The sequence below is a fragment of the Sorex fumeus genome, unplaced genomic scaffold (genome assembly GCF_029834395.1).
Source record: "Sorex fumeus unplaced genomic scaffold, SorFum_2.1 ptg000081l, whole genome shotgun sequence".
Lineage (NCBI taxonomy): Eukaryota > Metazoa > Chordata > Mammalia > Eulipotyphla > Soricidae > Sorex > Sorex fumeus.
In genome coordinates this window covers 14,978,359-15,005,546 of record NW_026606138.1, presented here as the reverse complement: position 1 = coordinate 15,005,546, position 27,188 = coordinate 14,978,359, and the positions used below count along the sequence as shown (strand labels likewise).

At 50.0% G+C, this 27,188-nt stretch overlaps 1 protein-coding gene across 2 annotated transcripts in view; it reads left to right on the top strand.

Annotated features, from left to right (window-relative positions):
• LIPC (lipase C, hepatic type) overlaps window positions 1-27,188 on the top strand; it is a 131,529-nt gene that overhangs the window by 96,272 nt on the left and 8,069 nt on the right. Inside the window, exons 3-8 of one of the 2 annotated variants that reach the window (XM_056130843.1) lie at window positions 9,955-10,142; window positions 12,135-12,191; window positions 12,271-12,453; window positions 13,200-13,317; window positions 15,539-15,772; window positions 19,187-19,432. In XM_056130843.1, coding sequence (XP_055986818.1) covers window positions 9,955-10,142; window positions 12,135-12,191; window positions 12,271-12,453; window positions 13,200-13,317; window positions 15,539-15,772; window positions 19,187-19,432 — 1,026 coding nt within the window. The remainder of the gene's footprint in view (window positions 1-9,954; window positions 10,143-12,134; window positions 12,192-12,270; window positions 12,454-13,199; window positions 13,318-15,538; window positions 15,773-19,186; window positions 19,433-27,188) is intronic. The other variant, XM_056130844.1, reaches the window with a different exon arrangement.

Below are 27,188 nucleotides of genomic sequence, written 5' to 3'. Positions count from 1 at the left end.
AGCCAACAAAACCGCTCCTGTGGGAAGGGCTTCTGCATGTTCCAGATGCTGACTTTCACAGCAGCAGGCATGTGTCAACCTCAGAGCACAGGCCCAGCGGCAGTCACATAAGCATTCCTGGTTCCTGCCTGCTGGCTCTCCCTGCCCTCCAGCTTCCTGGAATTATCTTTTCTGAGACCTTTCAGGGCCTTAGCAGGCTCGCTGGCTGACAATCATTGGGACAAACACAGTGGTGGGGGGTGGGATGGAAAAGGCTTGTAAGATTCTTTCATGTCCCATGCCACCAACATGATCTCTGCTGAAAGATCATCCCTTTCCAGGTCTCTCAGCTCAGCCACAATCTCCCTCCAAAAGGATCAGCTCTACACTCAAAACTCAGGGGGAAAAAAAACTCACTTTATAAATTTGCTGCTTCTGAAGGTGTAAACCAGCAAACTCACAATTTGTTCCTGAAAATAAAAGAAGCACAGACATGATGGAATCGACCCTCGGTGAAATACTACTCAGCCTTGAAAAATGATGCATAGAACACTATAGAATATAGAAGGACATTTATGATAGAATGTCAAACACAGCAAAGCAAAAGGGCATTACAGCGCCAGTACATAAAAGATACATTTGCAGAAAAATTAAATTTTGACCCGTTTGAGTTATGAGCTGTTGAGTTTTTCATTTTATGGCACTATTACCTTTTGCAATTCTCTAGACCTCTAGCCACTAGGAGATGCTCAGCCTGGCAATTTGGTGATCAGACCCACAGTGCTATGAGAAGTAAGGGCAGCGGCTGCTGGGGTCAAACTCAGGGCCTCTCAGAGCTCAGGTGGTAGAGTTATAAATAGACAAATAGATATAAAAAAATACTTAAGGACAAAAAAGTGATTCTTGCTCTGGAAACAATTTAGGCAGAGATAAAGCCTGGAACCACTTAGGGCGTGTTGGAATGAGAAGAGTGAATGTGTAACCAAGGGAGCTTGTGAACCCAGCAGACACACCAGGGCTGGGCTCTGGGCAGCCCCATGAAACAAGATGGGTTGCGTCCTCATTTACCTAGTAAGCTCATGAGTCAAGATACGTTGGGCAGAACCATCCTAACCTGCACTTTCCATCAAGCTGCAGATAGGAAGGCCAAGGGGCCACTGCAGAGCCTCTCGGAGAGACGCAGTTCCAATCACTGTAGTTCTGCTTTACCCTAAATGTCATGTGAATGAAATCACACAGTATCAGGCTCTGAAGTTGGACCTTTTTCCTTTAGCCTGACACACTCTAGGTTCCACATACTGTTGCATGTATCTGTGATTTGCACCTTTTCATTGCTAGGTAGTATCTCACTCATTGCAATGCCACGGTGAGTTTACCCACATTGTGTATTTGGAGTGTTACTTGTTTTGGAGCTATTGGGAATAAAGCTATCATGTCCATGTGCTTCTTTGTGTGATTGTGGGTTTTTCATTTCTCTTGGTCAGTCTCTGGGCTCTTTTACTCCATGTATGTGAGATCTGTGAATGCCTGAGCCTTCAGGCAAGTGTGCATTTACCTCCATAAGAAACTGTTCAACTCTCTTAAGAGCCCTAAGAGCCCTGAGAACAGTTTCATGCTCATATGTGGTGCATGAAGAGTTCGAGCTCTTCTACATCCTCACCAACACTTGCTTGCATTCATCATTTTAATGTTAGCCATTTTTGAAGAGGAGAGGTGGTATGTCATTGTAGCTTAAATTTGTACTTTTCTCCTAAGTAATGATGCTGCACATCTTTCCATGTACTTGTATATTATTTGGATATCTTCTCGTAAAGCATAGCTATTCAAATGTCTTAGCTGTTCTTTAAGTTGGTTGTCTTTTGGTTCTTTGGTGGGAAGGAAGGTCAGAGAGAGCATCGCCAGAGGTGCTATGAATTATTCCTGGCTCAGGGCTCAGGGGTTGCTCCCCAAGTGCTTGGGGAATCATGTGATACCAGGGACTGACCCAAGTCTCCTACATGCAAAGTTCACAGTACAGTTTTTGGCACCATCTCCTCAACCCCTGTCTTTTCATTCTTGAATTAGCAGTATTTTTCAGTGCTCTGTACATGAGTTCTTTGTCAGATACATGTGCTTTTTAAAACTTTACCCCAGTCTGATATGGTTTTTCATTCACTCAGTAGGAACTTTTAAAGCACAAGTTTTTTTTCATGATTTGTGCTCTTGGTATTCTGAAAATAAAACAAAACAAAACAAAAAACGAAATAACATTTGTCCGAACATTGTCAAGATTTTCTTCTTTTTTTCTCATTGAATTTTTAAGAGTTTTAATGCTTCTAAATTTAGATTTGTGATCTATCTCAAGACAGTCTTTATCATTTTACAAATATATATAGCTTTTGGATTCTGACAGAACTGAGGTTACAGGTATAGGGCCTGGGGGCTGGGCAGTGTCGAGGTAGGGCCAGAAGGGGAGACTAATACTGACATAAAGACATTGATGGAGAGACTTAGGCACTTTGGTGATGGTAAAGTGTGATACCTATTTGCCAAAAGCATAGATGTTAACGCTACTAGAAATCAGATTAATGGAATGAAAATAAAATTAAAATTCAGAAACAAATATCTATATCTATATCATTTTTTATAACTAGCTAACATAGTGGAGTTGAAGATAGCACATACTAATGCTTTGGCACTGTAACAAGATTTCTCAACACTAACTCATAAATCCTCACAAAAACCCTCTAACAGAATCACTATTACTTCCATCTTAAAGATAAGAAAATTGAGTCGTTCTGAGGTTAAGTAATTTTTCCCAAATACACTATAGCACTGTAGCACTGTCCTCCCGTTGTTCATCTATTTTGCTCGAGCGGGCCCAGTAACGTCTCCATTTTGAGACTTGTTGTTACTGTGCTTGGCATATTGAACACAAACCTGGTTAATAGTTGTGTTGGCTTTTTTCAAAATGATTATTTCTTTGATGTTTACCATGCATAATAAGATCCTGTATATGGTGATATATGATATAATCTTGTTATTATTGAAAAAGCAGTTTGCAATTGGTCCTAAAAAAGAGAACAGTAGTAAAACCTGAACTTGCAGCAAAACATGAACTGATCTCTCTAAAATTGGTTTAATACAAATCTTCAAACTGAATAAAATTTCAGAAGATAAGCACTAGAATAACAGAAACTATATCAACTAATGCCAAATTCAAGTTGAATATATATTAAACTGGAGTTTCCTGTTTGAAAACTGAGGAACATTCTAAAAGAGCTTCAAACCCAAACGAACCCAGCTCCCAGTCTGGGTGCCCAGCACTGGCCTTCACAGACTCCTGCTTCAAATCATCAATGTGAGAAGAGAAGGCCTGGGGCCAGCGTCAGACTGGGAAGGCAGATTTGGAGGAGGGAATTATTCAACTAGAATAATACAAGCGGAAAAGTGCCTAAGTGAACAAATAGTAGGGAATCTGGACCATTACAAGGGTCTTGGACAAACTTTTCCAGAGGAAATATTGAGCTGAGAATTGGAGAACGCGTTAATGAGTCAAACAGAGGAAATGGAGCTTGTCAGCGGAAGGATGACTTGGATCAAAAATCAGAAATGGGCTGGGATGTGGCACATTCAATGTTAGACTAAAACTCTAAGAAAAGGGCCAGGGAATTGGCTCAGAGACGGGAACATGCACTTTGTCTGTGGAAGATCCAGATCAATCCCGACACCACGTGAGCTGCCAGTCCCGAGCCAGAAGCAGCCGTCAATCCCACCTGGTATGACCCCAAACAGAACAACAAAAACTCCCAAAATAATCATCAATAGGGAGAACAAGCTTTAGTCAGATTTTTCTTTTTTTATTTATTCATTAGTTGCTCTTGCATTGATAAAACTGGCCATTTGCCTAATTTATTTGGGGCTTTTATATTTTTGTGCTATAGTCATCACCTCAGTTTCAGGAAAATTTAGGGGGTCAACCTGGGGCTTATTAAGGGAATAATGTGCCCCTGACCTTGGAATTACTTGAGGAAATTAAACCTCTCCCCACCCCTCCTCCCTGAAGACTTCAGTGCAAATGTAAGACTTATGAATGCTCTCTCATAATCAGATTTCTTGAAAGAAAAAAATCATCTAATTCTTGACAGAATTGCCAGGAAGTCCGGTCCAAGAGGAAGCAAGAAAACACAGTCACTAATAACTTTCTTCCCTGAAAACCACAGAAAGGAGAACATCTGGTCTCAAACTTACAGGAGGGCCAAAACCAAAAGCACTAAAATTTATTTGTACATATATGTTTATATAAAAAGTATAGAAATAAAATCAAATCTAAGAAATAATGGTTCTACCTTTAAGAACATATACTATGGAAAGATTCACAGATTCAAGCTAAGATTTGAGTATAAAGATAATCATTTATTATTATTATTATTACATTATTTTAATGTATTAAAATAATCTAATGAACGAATTATATTATTTTATATTCTAAAATAATATAAATATTTAATATATTTAAATATAAATCAAAATAATAAAGATATTTTATAATATAAAATAATATTATCTATATTATAAATAATATAAAGTGAAAAAAAAGAAATCCTTGGGGTCAGAGAGGTTCAGGCATTTGCCTTGCTCATGGCTGACCAGGATTTGATCTCTGGCACTACAAATGGTCCCCTGAATCCCGCCAGAAGTGATTCCTGAGCACAGTTTCAGGAATAAGCTTTGAGCACAGCTGGGAAAATGAGGAAGAAGGGAGGAAGGAAGGAAGGAAGGAAGGAAGGAAGGAAGGGAGGGAGGGAGGGAGGGAGGGAGGGAGGGAGGGGAGAGGAAAGGGTGTGGGAGGGAAGTAGGGAGGGGTGAGAGGGAAGTAGAGAGGAAGGGAAGAAAAGAAGGTGGGAAGGGAGGGAGGGAGAGAGAGAAAGAAAGAAATTGCTCCAAAACCAACCTAATGTTCAACAGTAATGGAAGAAATAAATGAATCATGTCAAAAGACTGCTTTGGAAGAATTTTTAATGTATTAATAAAATTAGCATGCTAGGTAAAGAGGTTCACCATTTTGAACCACCTATATAGCTGTTTAGAACATTTCTCTATAACAGTGAACAACAGAGAGGAAAAGAGAATCTAAAAAAAAGGCCTGTGTGACTGTGACCACATGTGAACAGCCCACCAGAGGACTTGATCAGCCCTCTCCAGGCAGCTATTCCAGTCGTGTCTTTCACCCAGTAGCCGGCATGTGCCCCGGAAGCTCTGGGTGAGCTATTATGTGAGGGGGAACCACAGAGAAACCAGAGGAGCCCACTCACAGCAGATAAAAAGAACTTCTTGCTAAGCCAGCAGAGCTCCAGGAGAAGGTCAAGGAACTAGGAGGGAGCTCTCCAGCTGCTCCCCTCACTCTCCCAGAGGGCCATCCCCCAGCCCAGTATGCCATGCCTGGAGACACTAACACAGACCCTGGGCTGCAGTGGCAGTTTTATGGCAATTTATTTCTGATCTACTATACATTTAGAACCCTAACAGTGCTCCCTGTGAACATGAATAGGATGTACCAAAGTCCCCATCAAAGATCCATTTACATATTATGCTCTTAATTGCAGGTGATCCACATAAGTATCTATGGAGTCAATATCGCCATATGAAAGATTGGAAGGAAATATTCCAAACATTCCTAGGGAAGGCCGAGTCCTAAGCAGTTTAAGTCTTGACTCTTTTCAGCAGTTTTCAGACTGATTATGAACAATGAGCAGGTTTTGATTCCACAAGTAGAAAGATATATGAGTTAAGAATTCCCTGTTGGGGGCTGGAGCAGGTATGGCGTTTGCCTTGCACAAGGCCGATCCAGGTTCGATTCTGAGCCATATGGTCCTCTGAGAACTGCCAGGAGTAATTCCTGAGTGCATGAGCCAGGAGTAACCCCTGTGCATTGCTGGGTATAACCCAAAAAGCAAAAAACAAAACAGGAAATTATTTCTTTTTTCTTCTTTTCCTTTTTGGGAAGAAAAAGGAAAATGCTAACCTAAGCCATGACCCTACATGACAGTGTAAAGAGTTGTTGTGTTCAGAAATGAAGGAATCAACAAAGAATAGGTTGGGAGGGAAAATATCCATCCCATTTGCCCTCACTGTCTTTGCAATGCCCAAAGGATATGCAAGTCGAGTTGCCTAGTCAAGAGCTGGTCGTGTCTAGGGCTGGGACCGGGGAGAAAGAGCCGGTTAGAGGGAAGGGTGTAGGCAACTGCAGGGCAGACCTGGGTGTGTGCAGGGCTGGGGCCGGGGGGTCTGGCGAAGGGAGGGTGTGGGTGCCAAGTTGCATCCTGGGAGCCGTGGGCAGCCTGGGAGTCTCTGGCGGCCTGTATTCCTCACGAAACCCCATACGGGCTCTGGCGCTCTTGCTTCTGAGCCCCTGTTCCTTCCACCCATCATGACCAGGAGTGGTCCTACCCTCCTCCATCTCAGGCAGTTGCCAGACACAAGTGAGAGTCTCGGGATTCATTCCGAGGCTGCTGCTGCTTCCACTGTACCCAGCCAAGCTCCCCCCCGCAGCCACCCCAGCCACCCCTGCTTCAAGACAGAGGTCACTCTTTGCCCGTGACCTTCCTTAGAGTTGCCTTGAGGGAACCCTCCAACTCCAGAGCCCAGACAGGGTTTCTGAAAGCCTCCTGTTTGTCTCCTGACCCAGCCCGTGGAAAGCAGAGAACAAGGACTGAGGTCCATCAGCAACTCAGATGATCAGCTCGTGAGCTAAATTTTAGGCCATTAACCTTTTAAGCTTGGTGACTTTCTAGTTCTCTCCTCTTTCCTCTTCAGCCCAGTTTCATCCATGGGTTTCAGAGAGCTAAAGTCCACTGTCCTGCTAAACCATCCCATCCTGATGCTTTATCTATCTCCTGGAGTTGCCCCCAGAGAATTCTGCCCTTGGCCCCAGAGTAACCCTCCCAGCCTGTGCCCTTCTCCAGATGTTTCTTAGCCACCAGAGCCTCATTTTCAACAATTCCTTTTAGATCTGACCTTTGAGAGACTCATCCTGGCCAGTGATATAACTCAATGATAGAGCACTTGCCTTGCATTATGAGGCCCTAAATTCAAGCCCTAGCACCACACAATTGTGTGTCCATGCACACACATACGCACACATACACACACACACACACACACACACACCATCCTTCTAAACTCAACTGATAACTCATCTTATCTTGATAGCATCGCCAAAACCTCCACCTAGGGTGAACTGGGCACTCCTCTACCTACAGCAGCCAGATTCTATATTGATTTTAATTGAAAGAGGAGGGGAAGATGGAAGAAAGGAAGGAAGGAAGGAAGGAAGGAAGGAAGGAAGGAAGGAAGGAAGGATATATATATATACATTCATACAGATGCTCAAGCAAGCCAAGCCCCAAGGAGGAAAGGAGAGGTGGGTCCTGTTATGTGGTTTGTGACCTTCTCCAGATAATAGCTCTTTCCCAGAGGACTTATCTGAATAGACTTGCAGCCCCTGGCCCCGAGTCAGCACCTGCTCTCCCAGGAACTCTGGAGTCAAGGCACAAAAGACAAAATTGGTCCTGTGAAGGCAACTGCGATGAATTTCCCCAGAATAAACAGGATTTCACAGATGACAGACACAAAATGCGGGGTGTGCAACCCCCACTTTCTCTAATGACACTCACTCTAGTGGAGAAGCTCATGGGTGCCAGGTGTTCTTCTGAGTTCCTGACAAACGCCACTTTCTCTAAGCCCCAAAGCAAGGGAGGAGAGGGTTGGGTTCCTAGTTATTTTAGCTCACCTGATGCTCTCAGCACACATGTCTACAGCCCTGTAGCAATTTGTCCCTGAAGAAAAGAAAATTAGTTACATTTATCCTCTTGTGCACAGTGGCTGATATCAAATGCTATCCCTTGACCTAGACCTCAACCCATGGAAGACCACATGGGTCTTTCCCAGAGCACATATTGGGCACCACTCTGCTCTATGCTCATGGTTCAGTTTGGTGGAGGAAGCAGCACATGCCCCAACTCCAGGTCCCACGGCCTGTGCACAGGACTCAGTTTCTCACTCAGACCCATAGCAGAGCAATGCAAACAATCTTGGGTGCAGTGGGGACTCCCCTCCAGGCCCCACCATGTCTACATTAAGGGGGACTTTAAGCTCAGGGTGGCCAAACTGGGCAGTGGGATTTTTCTTTAATAACAGAGAAGCTATTCAGATTCTCTTGCACATGTTCTTTTAATAAAATACAAAGCATTCCATCTGTCATTTATAGTGAAAAAATCATTGCCCTTTTCTGAGAATTAATAACCTTTCGAATTAATAACCTTTGGGTAGGAAAATTGGTTTTATTAATACCTCTCCTTGTACTTCACGGGTTCATCATCTTTGTTCCCTGAAACCAAAAACACCCAAAACTTGTTATTTGAGAGACGCCAGAATGACTTTGTGCTTCAAAAGATTGGGACACTCAGCAGGTGGGCTGCAGGGGTCCCCAGGCCGCCTGAGCAATGCAAACCATCTTGGGTGCAGTGGGGACTCCCCTCCAGGGCATTCAGCCTCAGCAGAGCAGCTGCGGCAGAGTGGGGGAGGGCTCTGGGTTGGCACCTTCTGCCCCGTTCTGGCCCTGAGGGCAGGCCTACAAGAGAGGCACCTCTTCAGTCCGCTGACCCTGACCAGAGCCTGGAATGTCGCAGATGTGGCGACTCCCCATGTGCCACCACAGTGGCTCAGGGTCAGAGAGTTCCCCACAGAGACAAGCCAGAAGACATCCAGGAAGAAGAACCAGAAGAGGAATAGTAAAGATCATTTTTACCCAGGTTCCACCAGGCTGCAGTCTGGGGAAGACTCCCCGGGTCCCCTCTGATCTCCAGGCCCTCTGGGCTATCCTAGTGCTTAACTATCCCAGTCTCTGAGCCCTGTCCTGTGCCTGAACTCAGTGAGCTCTGACCCCCCACCCCCATCCTCCCAACACAAGTACACATGCACATGCAAGCGCGCACACATGCAATACACACATACTCATCACATACACACAAACACACAAGTACACACATGAATACTCATCACACATCTACACTCACACGTGCTCACCTACTTATATCCATGTACACACATACTCACCTCACACACATATACACACTCACATACATATACACATACTCATCAGACACACACACCCTCTCACACATACTTACACACAGTCACACATGTAAACATATACTCACACGTACACACACATACTCATATTCACATACATGTAAACACACTCCTACATACGCACTGATACATCCCCTTACACAATGCATGCACTCTGACACTCGTTCATCCACACACTCACATATACATGTATACTCACACACATGCACACACCAACTCTTTCATCCTTCAGGGTCAGAGTCAGCACCTGCCCCCCTGGGGACCCGTCCCTGAACCCCTGTGCACCCTAGGCCCCCTCACTCCCTCCATGTTGATCCCCACCCTAACCCTCCCTGGTTTGTGCAAGGCTGCACATCAAGGTGTGTCTATAGATCCGAAGAGACTTAGGCAGAGAGATAGCACAGGGGCCATTGCTTGGGTGTTTGATCTTCAACACCCCAGATAGTCCCCTGAGTATTATCAGGAGAGAGCCCTGAGCATAGAGCCAGGAGTAGCTCCGGAGTACTGCAGGTGAGGGCCAACCCCTCTTCCAAATATCCTTAATCAGTAGCCAAAATTAAACGAAAACACCCAGCTGACCCCTGCCCCCTGAGCTGAGAAGGAAGAGAGTGAAGGAGTCAAAGACTCAGGGCCAGTCTCAGCCAGAATCCGTCCGTCCAGTCTCCTTCCTATGTCCATCCATCATCTCCAGCTCCTTCTGCCAGAATTGCTCCTGTGAGGGTTGCGGGGGCAAAGCTCTGACTTTGACATCTCAGCATGACCCTGCCCAGTGCTCTCGGAACACCCTGGGCTATCCCAGGGCTAGACACCGAGCTAAGCACCCTCCCCAACTGTCTATTCCAGAGCCACCGGGAAGACGGCCTGCAGCTGTCAAGGCCAAGACAGTGCTGCGGGAGACGACGACTCGATTCCTGCTCTTCCCGGGGGAGGAGGAGGCAGGCTGTCAGATCCGGCTCCATGCCCCGGACACACTGCGCCAGTGTGGCTTCAACACCTCACGCCCCTTGGTGATGATCATCCACGGCTGGTCGGTAGGAGACGGAGGCTCGCCCGTTCCTCTCTCTCTCTCTCCCTTTCTTTCTCCCGAGCTGTTCTGCTTTAACCAGGAGAGAGCCAGTGATAAAGCTTCATGCAAAGCGCATCTCGTTCCCCAAGTGCTTCTTCCCCGAACATTCACTCCTTGGTTGTTTGGTTGCATGAGTAAGCAGTGCAGGGAGCGCCTGTTATCTCCACAAAAGACTCCAAAAGGCCACGGGGCACAGGGAGGCCCAAAGCAGACCTTGCTCTCTGGGAGGCGGGAAGCCAAGGACCATCCACCAAGGCTCAAGTCAGCAGCAAACAGAAACCCCACTGAGAAGTGGTTTGAATGAAACAACAGCTAGTTTTCCATTTCACAAAAGAATCTAGAGCTGTGAAATCTAAGCTGTTCCCATAGCACAGTTGGTTCCCAACACCCCATCTGGTCCCCTGAGCATTGTCAAGAGTGACCCCTGAGCACAGAGCCAGGAATATCCTGGAGCACTGTAGGGAGTGGCCCAACCCCCTTGCAAACATTTGGTTAATTTGTAACCAAAGATAATGCACCTAACTATTCCCTGCCTCCCTCCCTAGCAGAGAATGAAGGAGTCAGAGCCTCGGGCTCAGTCTTTGCTTGACCCTCCTACATCTGTCCAGCTCATTCTGCCAGAAAGGCTCCTGTGAGGAGCATGGAGGCAAGGCCCTGAGGCCCTTGAGGACTCAGCTTGGTTGCATGTCACTCTCTGGTATCTGGAGAGGTGGAGAGGGTGGGGGGATGGGGGTGGGGGTGGGGGGGGCCCCCTCCTCATGGTGCAGAAAGGCAGCTAGAGCGCAGCCATCACATCTCTGTTTCAGATAGCACATGTAAAGTCTATACACAAAGGGTCAAAGAGCAGATTGGTTTTTCAGAGATAACTCAGCGGGTAGGGCGTTTGCCTTGCACGCAGCCAACATGGCCGACCCAAGTTCGATTCCTCCGCCCCTCTCGGAGAGCCCGGCAAGCTACCGAGAGTATTCGATATGCCAGACACAGTAACAACAAAGTCTCCAATGGAGACGTTACTGGGCCCACTCGAGCAAATCGAGCAAAAACTTTATTGAGGTGCAATCTCTCCCACCCACCATAGCCCCACCTTGGGGACAAGGAATCTCCCACAGTCTCTGTGATCACTGAGAGACCCTCCCCCACTGCCCCCATTCCTAGTGTGGTTCTTGGGGCTCTGTGGACTCCCAGCGTCGCCCTCCCAGCCAGGTGGGGCTCCCAACATCATCACCTTTGCCGGATGAGCAGTCGGGGCATAGAGATGGGGACCAGGGGAGTCCAGCTCAACCCCATGGGCGCACCCACTTCACGGCCCTCGGGCATTTGTGTAATATGGAAGTGCCCTCTGGTGTGAGGCCAGCCCCTCGCACCCTGCCCAGTACCCCTGCCTCTAGCTCCCTCTCCTGACCTTACTCCTGCATGCCCCCTGACCCCATACACACCAGCACCGCCATCAGCACCACCTTGTCCTCCTAAGGAAGCCTCGATTGCCCACCCAGATGTGTCCCCTCTCCAGTTCTTGCTCCCATGCCAACTGCCCAACCAGGGCAGATTCCTCACTCGCATCTTCCTCTCGCTGCTTCTTTTCTAGCTCCTGGTGCCAGAGGGCAGGGCAGGTTTCCTGGAGAAGGTGGCAGGCAGGCTTCCTGGGGGAGGTAGCTGGGCAGGCTTCCTGGAGAAGGCACCCTTTGGAAAGCCTTAATGAGGGAAATACAAAGAGGGGTCTCAGGGGGGAGGTGGGCTTGGGGGGTGCGGGAGGTCCTTAGGAACATTCAGCCAAGCTGGAGACAGTTTCGCCCCTACCATGGAAGAGGTGGTGGGACGGGGTGCCCCTAAGCATCAGTGTTTGGAAGTCGGGGTGCTGCTAATCCTCCCCAGTGAACAAGACAGCCCCCGACCACCCAACAAAAAGGGTCTGGCTGGAAAGAGTCCAAGTTCTGAGATGGGCAACCTGCTTTTTAAGCCCTTTCTCATAGAGAGAAGGACGCAGCCCTACCCCCGAGTTGGCGAAGAGGAAGAGGTGAGTAGGGCGAGAGAGCAGCTCGCCGGCGCTGCCCGCCCCTCCCTGCCCGCTGACCGCCGCGCCCGCCCGCCCGCAGGTGGACGGCTTCCTGGAGAGCTGGATCTGGCAGATGGTGGCCGCGCTCAAGACGGGACCTGCCCAGCCCGTGAACGTGGCGCTGGCAGACTGGATCAGCCTGGCCCACAACCACTACGCCCTGGCCGTGCGCAACACGCGCCTCGTGGGCCAGGAGGTGGCCGCCCTGGTGCGCTGGCTCGAGGTGAGCGTCCCGGCCGTCCTGGGCGCTGAGCGCGGTTCAATCCGCTTGGGGTAGCCCAAAAAACAATCAAACCAACAGAAACGACTGAACTGCCAGCACCCGGGAGAGGGTGCAGGGCGTGGGGAGGCTGGGTTCACCCCTCGGCCCTCCCACGCTGGGCTCCTACGCAGTCACTGGCGCACGGGTTTGCACAGAAGAGGCCCAGGTTTACCCCCACCCTCAGCACCTAAGGTGCCCTCAGCACCTCTGGGTGTAGCCCCAAAACAAACAGGAAAAATGAACTAAGCTGGTCTCCAAAGCATTCCCGACAGGGGACCCAGGTCTGCTAAGGGGGGGGAGGGGGAGGGGCGCACAGGAACCCCGGGCCCCCTCGCATGTTTTCTTGAACCCTGTAGTGCAGAGTCACCCTCTCCTCCTCCTGCCCCGTTGCTCACCCCTTAGATCCAGACAGACCCTAGAAACCCTCCCGCTCCCTGCCTCCATGAAGGGGACCCCTGCTCAGGCCCTGATGTCTAGGTGAAGACAGAAGCAGAAGATGGGGTGAGAGGTAGCAGGCTTAAGTCGAGGGAGCTTAGTCTCCGGAGGGAGGGAGAGGACCTGGCAGGGGGAGGTTGAGCGGGAGTAGGGAACAGGCCCCTCATTTGAAATCAGGCACCAAGAACAGTTCTAGGGAGGGGGGTGCCCCGACAAGCTGCCTCCCAAAGGTCTCCCGGCCCTCCCCCACGACCAGCCCCACTGTCTTCCAGGACACGCTTCAGTTCTCCCCGAACAAGGTGCATCTGGTCGGGTACAGCCTGGGCGCTCACGTCTCAGGGTTCGCTGGCAGTTACCTGGGCAGCAAACACAAGATTGGGAGAATCACAGGTAACCACCAGCCGCGGGCACCTCCCGTGGACACTGCCCTCCCCCACCCCAGGCTCCGCCCTGCTTCCTTGGGGCTCCGTGGGACATGCGGGGACCCAGCTCCATCTCAGACATGGCACTGCCGTGAGGAGAAAAGGCAGCACACACCAGCCTCTGTGATGGCCTTTCCTGAAGCAAGCAGCTAGGCCTCCCTCACTCTGCGCTCAAGCAACAGGGTGTTTCCATTGTTCCTCTATGTTGGTTATTTGTTTTATTTGGGGACCACACCAGGCAATGCTCGGGGTTACTCCTGGCTCTGCACTCGGAAATTATTCCTGGTCATGCTCAGGGACTACATGGGATGCTGAGGATTGAAACCAGATCGGCCACATGCAAGGCAAGCGCTCTACCCACTGTGCTATCAGCCGAAAATATGTTTTGAAACCTATGGTTTTGTGTTGGTTTTTGTTTGGTTTTCGTTTGGAGGCACATCCAGCAATGCCCAGGACTTCATCCTGGCTCTGCATGCAGGGATCACTACTGGTGGGGTTTAGGGGACTGGATGTGGTAACTACCGGGGACGGAACCCAAGTCAGCCCCGCCCTTTATACTATCCCTTTGGCTGGCCCAAACCAAGATTCTAAAGAGATTCTAAAGAGAAGTTAGAAAACCCAGCAATTCCTACCATATCTGCCGCAGGCCCTTGGCTCCTCCTTGGGACTCCTGTGGTTGGGGACGTGGGGGCAGTGTGATGCTTGGAAGTGGTCCTGAGCTTCAGCCCCCCTCACTCCTTCGAGGAACCTTTGAAGACACAGTGACCAGATGGTTCCCCAGTCAAGCCTCAGGGGCAGAGTGAGGGGCCCGGCAGAGCCTTTCAGTGGAGGATCCCTGAGGCTCCCCACCTTCCTAGGGAAGAGCCAGGGTCACTCAGCCAGGCCTCCAGCAGCATCCAAAACCTCCTAGTCCTTCCAGACCTAGAGTCCAGGACCAGGAATATGCCTGATCAGCACAGCTGCCACCTTGCGTGTGTGAAGCTGCAGGTTCAATCCCTGGATTTCACTGGAAAAAGTGAAAAATCCAAACACAAACCAACCAATCAACTACCCAGCAAGCTAAAGCACCATATCAGGGGCTAAAGCAATTCAAAGAAAATTAAAGAAGAACATCATTGTGTCCTTTACTCTGATCAAGTAAGAACACTTTAGAGCGGGAAAGACGACTTAGAGCGAGGGCACTTGGTGTGCACGTGACAAACCTGGGTTCTATGCCTTGCCCTGCCCAGGGTGCCCCAAAGTCCCACCAGGAATGATCCCTGAGATCCCTGAGATCCCTGGGGCTTAGAGGAGCCCCGTTTGCAGGCAGTGTTTCACCCTGGGACAGCAACATCCAGAGGCTGTTCTGCACATGCTAGTGACATGACATGTGTGTGGCAGAAAGGCCGGCTGTGGGTGGACACTGTGGACACTGTCAGCCAGATGGACACGTGCTCTGGTGAGTAGGTGAGTCCCTGGCAGGCAGCGCTGTTGGTCTGGGTATGCAGACACTCTCGGAAGGAGCTGGAAGGGCACTTAAAATTGATTTGCTTAAATAAATCAAGCGCCCCCTCCTAACCGTATTTCTCTAGCTGCATGGCTCCTGCAGCCTCAGAGATAATGCCTAATCATTTCCAGCACTATAAATGACTTTGGTTTTGCTGAGAAAAGGTTATGGCAAAATTTTTCTAGAGAAAGATGACGTCCAGGATTTTTTTCCTTCCCTCTAACTCATGAGTGCGTGATAACATTAAACAACTTTGGAGAAGGGAGCAGAGCAATAGTGCAGCTGGTAGGGCACATGCCTTGCACATGCCTGACCCAATCTGATCCCTGGCATCCCACATGGCTCACCGCAAGCAGTGATTCCTGAGTGCAGAGCCAGGAGTAAATCCTAAGCATCTTTGGGTGGCCCAAAAATAAAACAAAACTCTTCAGAGAAATAGTACAGCAGATAGGGCCTATGTCTTGCATGATTGGACATGAGTTTGGTTCCTGACATCCCCATGGTTCCCTGAGCCTGCCAGAAATGATCCCTGAGCTCAGAGCCAGGAGAAAGCCCTGAACATTACTGAGTATGGTACTCAACAATAAATAAATATATGTATATGTGTATATATATATATATATATATATATATTACATCTATAACACATCTTCACTACCTCCAGCCTTTGCCTGCTTCTATTCTGTCCCCTCTCTCCTCACAGGCCTGGACCCTGCCGGCCCTATGTTTGAAGGCACGTCTCCCAGTGACCGCCTTTCGCCAGATGATGCCAAATTTGTGGATGCCATCCACACCTTCACGAGGGAGCACATGGGCCTGAGCGTGGGGATCAAACAGCCCGTAGGCCACTATGACTACTACCCCAACGGGGGCTCCTTCCAGCCAGGGTGCCATTTTCTTGAGCTCTACAAGCACATTGCCAACCACGGCTTGAACGGTGAGCCCTCGGACTGAGCTTCTCATGCTGGCATGGACAACGGGCCAGGGTGCGCCCACCTAGGGAGATGGCCTGTGGGAGAGAGGAAGGGCTGTTGCTCTCCACCACACCCCCGTGATGGGAATTCCTGGGAACTCAGGCTCCGAGGCTGAGCTGAAGGGAGCACCAAGGTTCCCCCACTTCTTTTTGTTTGTTTGTTGGCTTTTTTTGGTTTGGGGGACACATTTGGCAATGCTCACAGCTCTTCGCTCAGGAATTATTCCTGGTGGAGCTCAGAGGACTCTATGGGATGCCGGGAATGGAACCCTGGTCAGCCATGTGCAAGGCAAGCAACCTTCCTGCTGTGTTGTGGCTCTGGCCCCTGCTCCCCAGTTCTTAACCCACCCAATGTCCCCAAGTCAGTCCTTTCTTGGGTGGACTCTTTAGAAAGTTGGGTCCTGGTGCTTCCAGCAGCTTCCAGGGCAAGGAGGGTGTTGCTTTAATCTGGGCCTAGGAAGACATTCTTCCCAGAGCCTGGCTTAATGACTCTGAGCCTCACCCTAAGTACAAATAAGCCTCCACCCAAGTGAGCTAGAACCCTCTGAATCTGTAGGATGGGGCTGAGGCTCTGCCCTGTGAAGTTCAGCCGCACAGATACCCTGTGATGCCCTCTTCTTTGGTCTGAAAGACTTTGCAAGGCAGAGTCTGGGGTGTGACCTACACTTCCCTCTTTTCTGAAGCCAAAATATCCCCATGCACACCGACAGCATGCACTGGGTTCAGGACAAAAACAGAAGCCTGAGTCTGGAGAGATAGTGCAGTGGCACTTGCTTTGCACATGGCCAACCTGGATTTAATCTCAGCCACCCCACAGGATCCCTTGAGTCGGCCAGGAGTGATCCTTGAGCATAGATCTAGGAGTAAGCACTGAGCACTTGCAGGTATGGCCCATAAACAAACACAGAATAATCAGTCCTAGTCATACATTCTGCAGGTCTAAGGCCCCATCGCTCCAGAAGCACGACCTGAATAAAAGCTGCTAGACCTCTGTTAGCCCACCTGGACCCCAGCCCCATCACCTCCTCGTTCCAGTCTGGCAAAGCAGAGCTTTGAGACCAGCATGCCGCTCCACTCTCTCATTCAAATGACCTGCACTCTCCTCAGCCTTGCCAGCCCCACACATACACCCAGGCCTGAGGAGGCTGCCTGGGACCGCTCCCAGTCTCTCCTCTGAGGTCCCCTCAATTTTCACCTGCATCATCAGTCCCTGGTCCTGCACATGCCCACACCCTACCAAGCAACACACAAGGGTGGAGGAGGTGTTTGGCACACACATCTCTGACTAGATATGGACGCAGATTTTCTGCACTAACCTTCAAAGTGTGAGGCCAAGGATATCTGTTCAGCTGGTCAGCCTCTATGGGGCCGTTGGTCAGACCCCTCCCAGAAACGCCCTGTGGGATAACCTGATAACACCAAAACCCTCCTCCCCTCGTCCCCAGTGAGGGAGCAAAGGTCTTGGAGGCTGTTTCCTCACTCTATAGCTACCTCCGGGAGTCATCGTGGGAGAGGAGGAAGGCTAGCACAGAGGGTAGGGCACCCACCCTGCACACTGTCCCTCTGGGTTCCATCCCCTCCCAGGCAAGCGTGGGGTCCCTTAACCCCATCAGGAATGATTCCTAAAGCACAGAGCCTGAACGCAACTGGGCGTGAACCCAAACCAAAGTACCAACCAAAGGGGTTCTGGCAGTGAATGGGGATGCTCTGAACTGTCCCCACACCGTGGCAGGCAAACTCACATGTGACGAAAAGCTGAGAAGTGAGTCTCAATTGGTTGAGCCTTCACACTGTGGGGAATTCCGGCCCAAGTCTTGCTTCACCACAGGCAGCCGCTCAAGCACTCCTGGAGAGTCACGCGCCAGAAGGGCTGGGCTACCGTTTGGAGACTGCAAAAGCAGAAGTCAAAGCCCACAGTAGATAAACCTTCCAGTGGGACGCTTTTGATGGGTTCTTGGGCAAGCCCTGTGCAGGCCCACTACAGATGCATCAGGACTGGGGGGACACAGATACAGCGGCCGGCCTCACTGGGCATCGGATTGTCCCAATGATGCAGATGAGATAGAAGTGGTGGCGGTGGGCCTCTGTTCATCCGCGATTCCCAGGTTCTCCAGTATTTTCAAGAATGAAAATATTGAATAATAAATATGCTCATACTCAGAGTTAGGAAAGTAGAAAAGTTTATTGAAAAGTAAAAGAGAGAAAAAAGGAAACTCCCCACATTGGGAGGAACTTAGTATAGGACTAAGTTAAAAGAGTTTTGTGCTGGCCTTCTTAAAGGCCCTTTGCATTTCTTATCAATTGTCAGGTCCTACAGAGAATGCAGGGAATCTACAGGGTGGCCGGGCTGGTTTGAGTCTCTCTGGCCATCTGCCTCTGGTATTATCTTAATCTTCCATGAGCCTAAGCTCTGAGGAAGAATTTTATGGATAATTGTTAACTCCCTGTTTATCAGAAAAGCCCAGGAATTTGCAAAGAGACAAAAATGTAGAATGGGCTAGCCAATGAGGGGACTGCTCACAGCATCTGTAGCACTGACCTCCCATTGTTCATTGATTTGCATGAGTGGGCCCAGTCACGTCTCCATTGTGAGAATTGTTACTGTGTTTGGCATATTGAACACGTCACGGGGAGCTTGCCAGGCTTTGCCATGCGGGTGAGATACTCTTGGTAGCTTGCCAGGCTCTCCAAGAGGGGCAGAGGAATTGAACCCGGCTCGCGCGCAAAGCAAACGCCGTACCACTGTGCTATCTCTCCAGTTCACAGCATCTAGCAAGGGTAAACCGAGGCTTCCTCTTTCACAGAGATTATGTAACTGTGAAGGTCCACTGCCATTCAAGGGTCACTCAACAAACAGGTGCAGGGACTGGTGAGGAAGAGCCTGCAGAAAGGCCCCAAACAGGGGCCCTCCAGCCACCGTCCTCGCTATGTCATGAAAGCAGTTTTTCGCTTGTTTTATTGGGGAATTTGGGGTCTACACCCTGGCTCTGTGCTCAGGGATCACTCCTGGAGGGACTCAGCGGACCATGTGGGGTATCAGGAATGGAATCCAGGTTGGCTGCTATCCAGGCTGTCCTCTCTCCCCAGCCCCATAGTCTTGAGTTCCTCATTGCTTCCTGAGTCTGCTGGGGGTCCTGTCGCAACTACGGCCTCACCCATGCAGCGGGTGCTCTAAGCAGTCCGGGATGCCCACGACTCAGCGGTCATGTGTGCTGCTGTGGGTGGCCTCGTGGGCTGCCCACCTTCCTCTCTTGGGTGTCCCTGCGGGCTGCCCCACCTCCTCCCTTGGCAGTGCTGCCCACCAGGCTGAGAACTTGGCAACCTCGGGGTGGGTGGCCTTGGAGGAAGGGAGCTAATGTGCGTTGGCCTGTGTTCCAGCTCTGGCCCAGACCATCAAGTGTGCTCACGAGCGTTCCGTGCAGCTCTTCATCGACTCCTTGCTCTACCGCGATACACCAAGCAAGGCCTATCTGTGCAGTGACATGGACAGCTTCAGCCAGGGCCTGTGCCTGAACTGCAGGAAGGGCCAGTGCAACACTCTGGGCTACCACACCCGGCAGGAGTCGCACAGTAAGAAGAGCAAGATGCTCTTCCTGGTGACCCGGGCCCAGTCCCCCTTCAAAGGTGAGTGAGTGTGGCAGGGTGCAGGCACAGGGAGAGGTGGCACAGACGCCCAAGTACCAGCCCTGCTCGTGGTGGGTGCAGGTTCAACCCATGAGACCACGTGCTGCTGAGCACAGCTCTGGAAGTCCCTGATACTGCTGAGCGTGCCCTGGAACCCTGAGCACCACGGAGGTCACGGGGTCAGCCCTGCACCTGAGCTGCTCCACGTGCTCTAGCCCTGGCTTGGAACTGCAGCTTGGCTCGTCGAGAATGACCGGGAACCCCTGAGCACCACTTGGGAGGCACAAAAACAAAAACAGAACAAATCAATTTTACTCTCTTTTTTCATATTCATCTTCAAGTAACTGCAATGAAAGGTTAGAAGTAAAGAGAAGAGACTAGAGAAATAGTATGGAGTTAAGAGGTCTTATCTTGGAACTGGAGAGATAGCACAGCAGGTAGGGCGTTTGCCTTGCACGCGACTGACCTGGGTTTGAGTCCCAGCATCCCATATGGTCCCCTGAGCACCGCCAGGCATAACTCCTGAGTGCAGAGCCAGGAGTAACCCCTGTGCATTGCCGGGTGTGACCCAAAAAGAAAAAAAAAAAGAGGTCTTATCTTGACTATCTAACCCCTGTTTGATTTCAGGCATCGTATAGGGTCCCCCAAGCCCTGCCAGGAGTGGTCTCTAAGCACAGAGTCAGGAGTTAGCTTTGAGCACCGCTGCACTTAAAAACACACACACCAAGGGGCTAGAGAGATAGTACAATGGGTAAGGCACTTGCCTTGCATATGGTCAAACTTGGTTTGATCCCTGGCTCTCCTGAGCCTGCTAGGTCTGGGCCCTAAGTACAAAGCCAGTAGTTAGCTCTGAGCACAGCTAGGTATGCTCCCCCCCACACAAAATAATAATAAAATGAATAATAATAATTAAAAAAACAAATTTTAAAAGCAAAAAAGGTCCAGAGAAATAGTACAGGGATTAAGGCATTTACCTTACAAACAGCCAAGTCTGGTTTAATCGTTGGCACCACATAAGGTCCCTGGAGTAATCCCTAATAGCAGAGCTAGGAGTAAGCCCTGATCACAGTCAAGTGTGATCTGGACCTCATAGATGAAAAAAAAAAAAACTCAACAGCTGCCTTGGGCTCCGCTCTATGAGTGCTTCTGCAGGAGCAGATTCCAGAGCGTGAAAGTGCCCCTCCTTCCAAACAACACCATCCCCTTGCTCCGGTTGCTGAACAGAGAAACCAGGACACCTCTGTAACATCTTTGGGTGGGTCTCTCCTATCTGTTCACGCCATCCCCCAGAATGCTTGATCACAAAGACACCCAGTGAAAGACTGGAGAGATAGGGCAGTGGGTAAGGACCCAGGTTTGATTCTCAGCACCCCATCTTGTCCCCCAGATCCTGTCATCAGTGACCCCTAGACACAGAGCCAGGAGGAAGCCCTGAGTTCCACCAGGTGTGGCCCAAAAAATAAAACAAACCAACAGAAATGCGCCCCATGAATGCTGGGGGTTCCGGGCCTCATTCCCTGCATGGGGTCTCTAAACTATAACTAGAATCCAGGATTTTCCTTTCTGCTTCTGGTCCCACCAAACATACTACCACAACAGAAAACTGGACATCTGGCTTCCCACTTACCCCTAAGAGGAAAATTAACAGATCTCACTGGATCTCACCATCATATGAAGCCCTCCAGGACAAAGCTCAGTTGCCGAGTTTCCCCCTTTCGAGATGAAATCCAGCACTGGGGACTCTCTGGGTTGACCAGGAGGTTGGAAAGTGGGCCACGATATCAGACACAGGCACCGAGTGCCTGTCAGACAGGTCCTGAATGGGACCTGGGGTGCCGGGGAGAGAGGTAGACCACCAGCTATGTCAGCTCTCACACTCCAGTCCAGACAGGGGTCCTGGCACTGGGCAGGCTCCTGCCTGTACTTTCCTCGGCCCCAGGCCCACCTACTCCCACCAGGCCTGTCCCAGGAGCTGATGAAAAGTAGCAGCATGAATCTATGCAGAAAATGGTTGGAAACGGTGTCCTGAGACAAACAGGGAAGCTGCCTTCTGTCCAAGATGGTGGCCACAAGCTATACCCCACCACCCAGGGTTATCCGAGCTAAATCCAAATAAGAATTTGATTCCTCTATCACACCAGCTCCCTCTAGGTGCCAGGCTCTCTGGCTGTCAGGTTCTGGCGTTGCTTCCGGGAAGCCTCTAACCCAGGCCAACATGAGCAGAACTTTCTCCACATGACATAGTCACAGATATCCACACCAGGGCCCCTCAAAGACCTTTTCACTGACCACCTCTGGCATTTGGTGGACTTAGACATCCTTACAAAAATCCTTACATAAATAAACTTGCCCGATCCTGGCTCCAGAGAACCACAGCCCATGTGTTTTCAGGACCCTCCCATTGTAGCAGGTACTTGAGGGCAAGATCTGACTAGGACAGACCAGCAGGGCTCCTGCTCTAGCCCCTCAGAGCTCCACTAACCAGGCCCTCATCTCTGTGGCTCTCCACATATTTCCACAGAACCATCCACACAGCTATTTCCTAGGGTGGGCCCAGGGAGAGGAGAGAGAAGAGCCGCAGCAGAGGACTGGAAAGCTGTGCTGAGAGAAGTGATGCGATTATCACCCATCGCATCGAAGTCGGCACCTTCACTTTCTTTCTTGGGGGTACCTTTCCTGTATAGGAACCCATCGTTTTCCTCTTTGGGGAGGGGGGAGGGGGAGGGTAAGGGATAGGAATCTAAAATCAGTGAGTTGGACTCAGTGAGCCCCTTATCTACTCTAGGGGGTGAGGGAAGCACCATCAGGGGGTGGAAAGTAGCTCCTTGGAAGGCATCGGGGGCATCCCTCTGGCCAGGCACCCAACTGGATTGGATGTGTCACACAAATGATTTCATTTATCATGTAAGACTCACAGCAACAGATGGAGGGAGGGAGGGTCTGGGGTGATTGATTAGGCTCTGTCTCCCAGTCCAGACTTGGGTTAGCTCCACAGTCACAGCTGGTAAACGGGAGCGTGTCCAAGCCCTCTGCCGTCTCCAGCTCCTCTGCCTCCACATGGAGTCTGCCTGCTTCTACGTGTGGACCCCAGGTCACTTCACAGAGTTGGTGTTCCCCAAGCTCCCTCTGATGAGTCCTCTTGCCACCCTCCCCATCTGCCCTTCTCTCTGTACCTTCAGCCTCACCCAACCCCACAGCTCCTCCATTGCTCGCCCTCTCAACTGGCCAACCAGAGGCTGGGGAGTCTGTCCATCCTCTGCTCTTTCTAGTTCCTTCTTTGAAAGATTTTCAGGGATTTCCAGAGAGTTACAAAAGGAGTAGGTATGGTTGAGAGAGCGGAAGGATTTGGTCAGGAGAGACCAGAGTTTGGCTTGGCTGTTAACCACATCTGGGTCATTAACCACATCATTCGTTTGTGGGCCAGACATCTGCAACCACAGTGGCACTGTGTGAGGCAAGGTGGGGTGAGCCACTGAAACAGGCAACCCAGGGCCGAGACCAGGCTGGCACCTTCTGAAAGCCAGGCACTATGGCATCTCCCATCTCATGGCAGCCCTGGGAAGTGTTTAGTGCCTGATAATGCTTCAGAGAAGTTCTCTGTGTGCAGGACGTGTGGTGGCAGGTGGCACAGAATGACCTGTCTCAGTGGAAGGCTTTATTGCTTCCCTAAAGCAGCTGGTGCCAACAGCACAACACTACACCACACACACAGTCTTCACACACGCACAACACACACACACACAGTCCTCACACGCAGTCTACACACACACAGCCCTCATACACACAGCCCTCGTACACACAGTCTGTACACACACACAGCCCTACACACACAGCCCTCACACACACAGCCCTCACACACAGTCCTTACGCACACAGTCTTCACACAGACACAGTCCTCACACACATAGCCCTCACACACAGCCCTCACACACAGTCTTCACACACACACAGCCCTCACACACAGTCCTTATGCACACAGTCTACACACACACAGCCCTCACACACACACAGCCTTCATATACAGCCTTTACACACAGTCTACACACACACAGTCCTTACACACACAGCCTTCATACACAGCCCTCACACACACAGCCGTCACACACAGTCTACACACACACAGTCTACACACACACAGTCCTCACACACAGTCCTCACACACACACATTCTTCACACACAGTGTCTACACACACAGTTCTCACACACACAGTCTTTGCACACACAGTCTACATACATAATCTTCACACACACAGCCCTCACACAGTCTACACACACAGTCCTTACGCACACAGTCTACACACACAGTCCTTACGCACACAGTCTACACACACAGTCCTCACACACAGTCCTCACACATACAGTCTATACACACACAGTCCTCATACACAGCCTTCTTAGACACATACTCTACACACACCTTTCCTTCTCTTACACATTTCCTTACCCCTCACCCACTCATACACTTCTCACACATTCACACGCCTCTCCTTACCCCTCAACTCATAAACACTCATGCACACACATTTCCTTCCCCTCACATTCTCACACAAGGTCCTCACACACACAACACAATACTCCTTGATCTTCACATCTTTACACACACCACCAACACCCACCTGCCCTACCAACAGGGGAGGCAAACATCCAGTCTGTGTGGCCGCAGCCTCCCACAAATGGGGGAACCCACTGAGCCCAACGGGTGGGTCAGACAGGCGCCAAGACTGGCCTCGGGCCCTGGTTCCTGTGGTCCTCAGCCTCCTTCTCCGTCAGAGGCATTTCCTGTGAGGGAAGAAGCCCGTGGTGTTGCAAGACATCCCAGGAAGTTCTTTCCTCTCAGCTGCACAGAAAACCCTGCAGGCAGAAAGGCCTCTTTGATGTTGGCCAAGAGAGTAACAATAGGACTTGCAGAGCCAATAGCTAATGATTTGTGTCCTTGTATTTTCCCATGAGTTGGAAAAAGAGAACAATTTCTCTTTTCATAAATTTCCCCAACCTGATGCTCACGAGGGCTGCCTTGTGAAAAGAAGCTCAAGTGTTTTTCTTCTAGGGGCACAGTGGGATCCACACGGGATTAGACTCCAGAGTGTTAGGGCCCCTGGGCCGGAGTGGACTCTGGTGAGAGGCTGTCGGGGGGCTGCTGGCCTGCTCCCTGGGCTTGCCACTCTCCTTCAGTGTTGATGGGCTGTTTCATGCTTTTCATCTATAAAACCTGAGATTTTTTTGTTCTCCTCCTGCACTGAAGATTGCCTTGTGTTGGCCTTTCAGCATTCACAGAATGAAAAGTATTTTCACCAAATAATTTGTTTTAATCCTTATTAAACCTGACAGAAGGCAAAGTGTGCAAAATTCATCACAATTTCCCCTTTGTATCGTACCATTGTCCTGGTGAGGAGGAAGCAAGAAGGATGGGGATGAGGGGGAGCCGGCAAATTGTCTTTTGTTTTTCAAAGAAAAACACAAAAACTCAAAATAATGTATTTGTTTAAATCTCTAGTTCTCAATAGGAAACGTTCCCTCACATCTTTTTTACAGTCTTTTCTATTTGAAGGTTGTTTTGTTTTGTTTTGTTTTCCTTTTTTGGTCACACCCAGGATGCACAGGGGTTACTCCTGGCTCTGCACTCAGGAATTACTCCTGGCAGTGCTCGGGGGACCATATGGGATGCTGGAAATCGAACCCTACAGTCATTTCTAGACTGTGCTCCAAAGAGTCTTTCCTCCTGCAGGGAGTACTGTACTGCTGAGTCCTGCTTCTTCAGATGGGGTTCACTGATCTTCACACCCTGTATAGCACCTGCTTTGGGGGAGCTCCCTGGGGTTCCTCGTGATTAAGTCAGTTTAGGGGTTTCTGGTGTCCCACCAAGAGCCCATCCCCAGAGATCCCTGTGGGGCCTGGAATTCTCCTTGGAGTCTGTGGATGACCCAGGGGCCTCTGCCACCTCTCAGCCCTGCCTGGGTTTGGGGAGCACAGTGTCTGAATCACGGGAGCACAGCATGTCTGGGTGCTCAACACCAGAAGACAAAATGCCACTTCAGTGCAAGTTCAAGACTCGCATGTCCACACAGAGGGGCTGGACATGAGGGCCAGGGCATGAAGGGTGGGTGGGGGTCAGGGAGGGCAGGCAGCCATGGGCACATGTCATGGTGGCTTTGTTCCAGGCAGCTTCTCTTTCAGAGGCGGAGTTCCTGCATTTCTGCTGCTTTTTCCCTTTATTGGGTTTGGGGGCTAAACCCAACAGTGCTCAGGGGATCAAACCTGGGTCAGATGCATGTCAGGTGGGTGCCTTAGCCTCTATCCCATCTCTCTGCCCACCCAGGGTTATTCCTCCAAAGGTCTGAGTGGGCTTGTAGGCTGGGTGGGCACCCTAGGAACCAGGCAGGCCTGGAGAATAAGCCCTGCAGGGCTGCACTGTGCTGTCTGCTCATTACATCTGATGCCTCAGGTCGGGCTCAGCGGGAGACAGCGTTGAGCCAGTTAACTCAGGTCAGCCTCAGAGAAGATGTTCTCTCCAGGGGCTGCTCCTGCCCCTGCCATTCTGACCCCTGCTGCTGGCCTCACACTCACCCACCATGCTCATCCCACCTACAGCCCACATGGCAAGGAAGTCTGAGAGAAGGGGATCCCAGGCTCACATTCTGAGGTTCAGGACATGGCAGAGTGGGTGTAGAAAATGGAATGTACAGAAAATGGAGTTCAGGGGCCAGAGTGATGATACAGTGGGTAGAGCACTTGCCACTCACACCATCCTCCCGCTGTTCATCGATTTGCTCAAGAGGGGCCCAGTAACATCTCCATTTTGAGACTTGTTGTTACTGTGTTTGGCATATTGAATACATCACGGGTAGCTGACCCAAACTGGGTCCTCAGAACCCATAGGGTTCCCCCAAGCACTGCCAGGAGTAAGCCTTGAGCAGTGTTATGTGTAACACAAAAGAGCAAAAAAGAAGAAAGAAAGAAAGAAAGAAAGAAAGAAAGAAAGAAAGAAAGAAAGAAAGAAAGAGTCTGGGCTTCAATCAGCTTTCGATCCTCACTGAGTCTTATTATGGGGACCAGAAGTACAGTGAGTGAACAAACTTAGCACAGAGGCCCGTACAAACTAGAACCTCCACATCATTACTCCTGCTCACAATTAGGGTCTTCATCAGGCAGCCTGTATCCTGCCCTGTTTTCACACAGGGAACCCCTGAGACTCTCCTTTGAAGCCTGCTCAGGAGGTGGGGTGATACAAGTATTAGCATGACCCAAGGCTGCCCTCCGGGAGATGAGAAGTACATATCCACGGTCTGGGAGAGAAACACTCATTCCCAGATGGAAGTCCCTCCAAGGCTAGGGTCAGAGGTCTCTTGCTTTCTCTTTCAGTGCTATTAAAAGCTTTTTCCAACTGGAGTCTAATGATAGGCTGGGGTGTGGCTCGGGGACAGAGCCCTCCCCTGCATGCATAAGGCCCTGGGTCCAGCCCAGCACTACCAAAAAAAAGTTCTCAGTTCTAATTAGAGTACATGTTTATTGTAGAAAATGTGGAACCGGCAGAAAAGCATACAGAGGAGAATAAAAATGTCCCTTCTCCAGAGATAAGCATTGTTATCTCTGTTAAATGTTTTATGAATCCTCTCCATAAATGTCCCCATTTTATAAGTAGTTGCATATTACATATCCAATTTGTATCCTGGTTTTTGTTTGAGATTTGGGTTTTTGTTTTTATCAATTTAAAAAAACCATCACACAGGCATTTAAATCATTCCAAAACATCTTTCA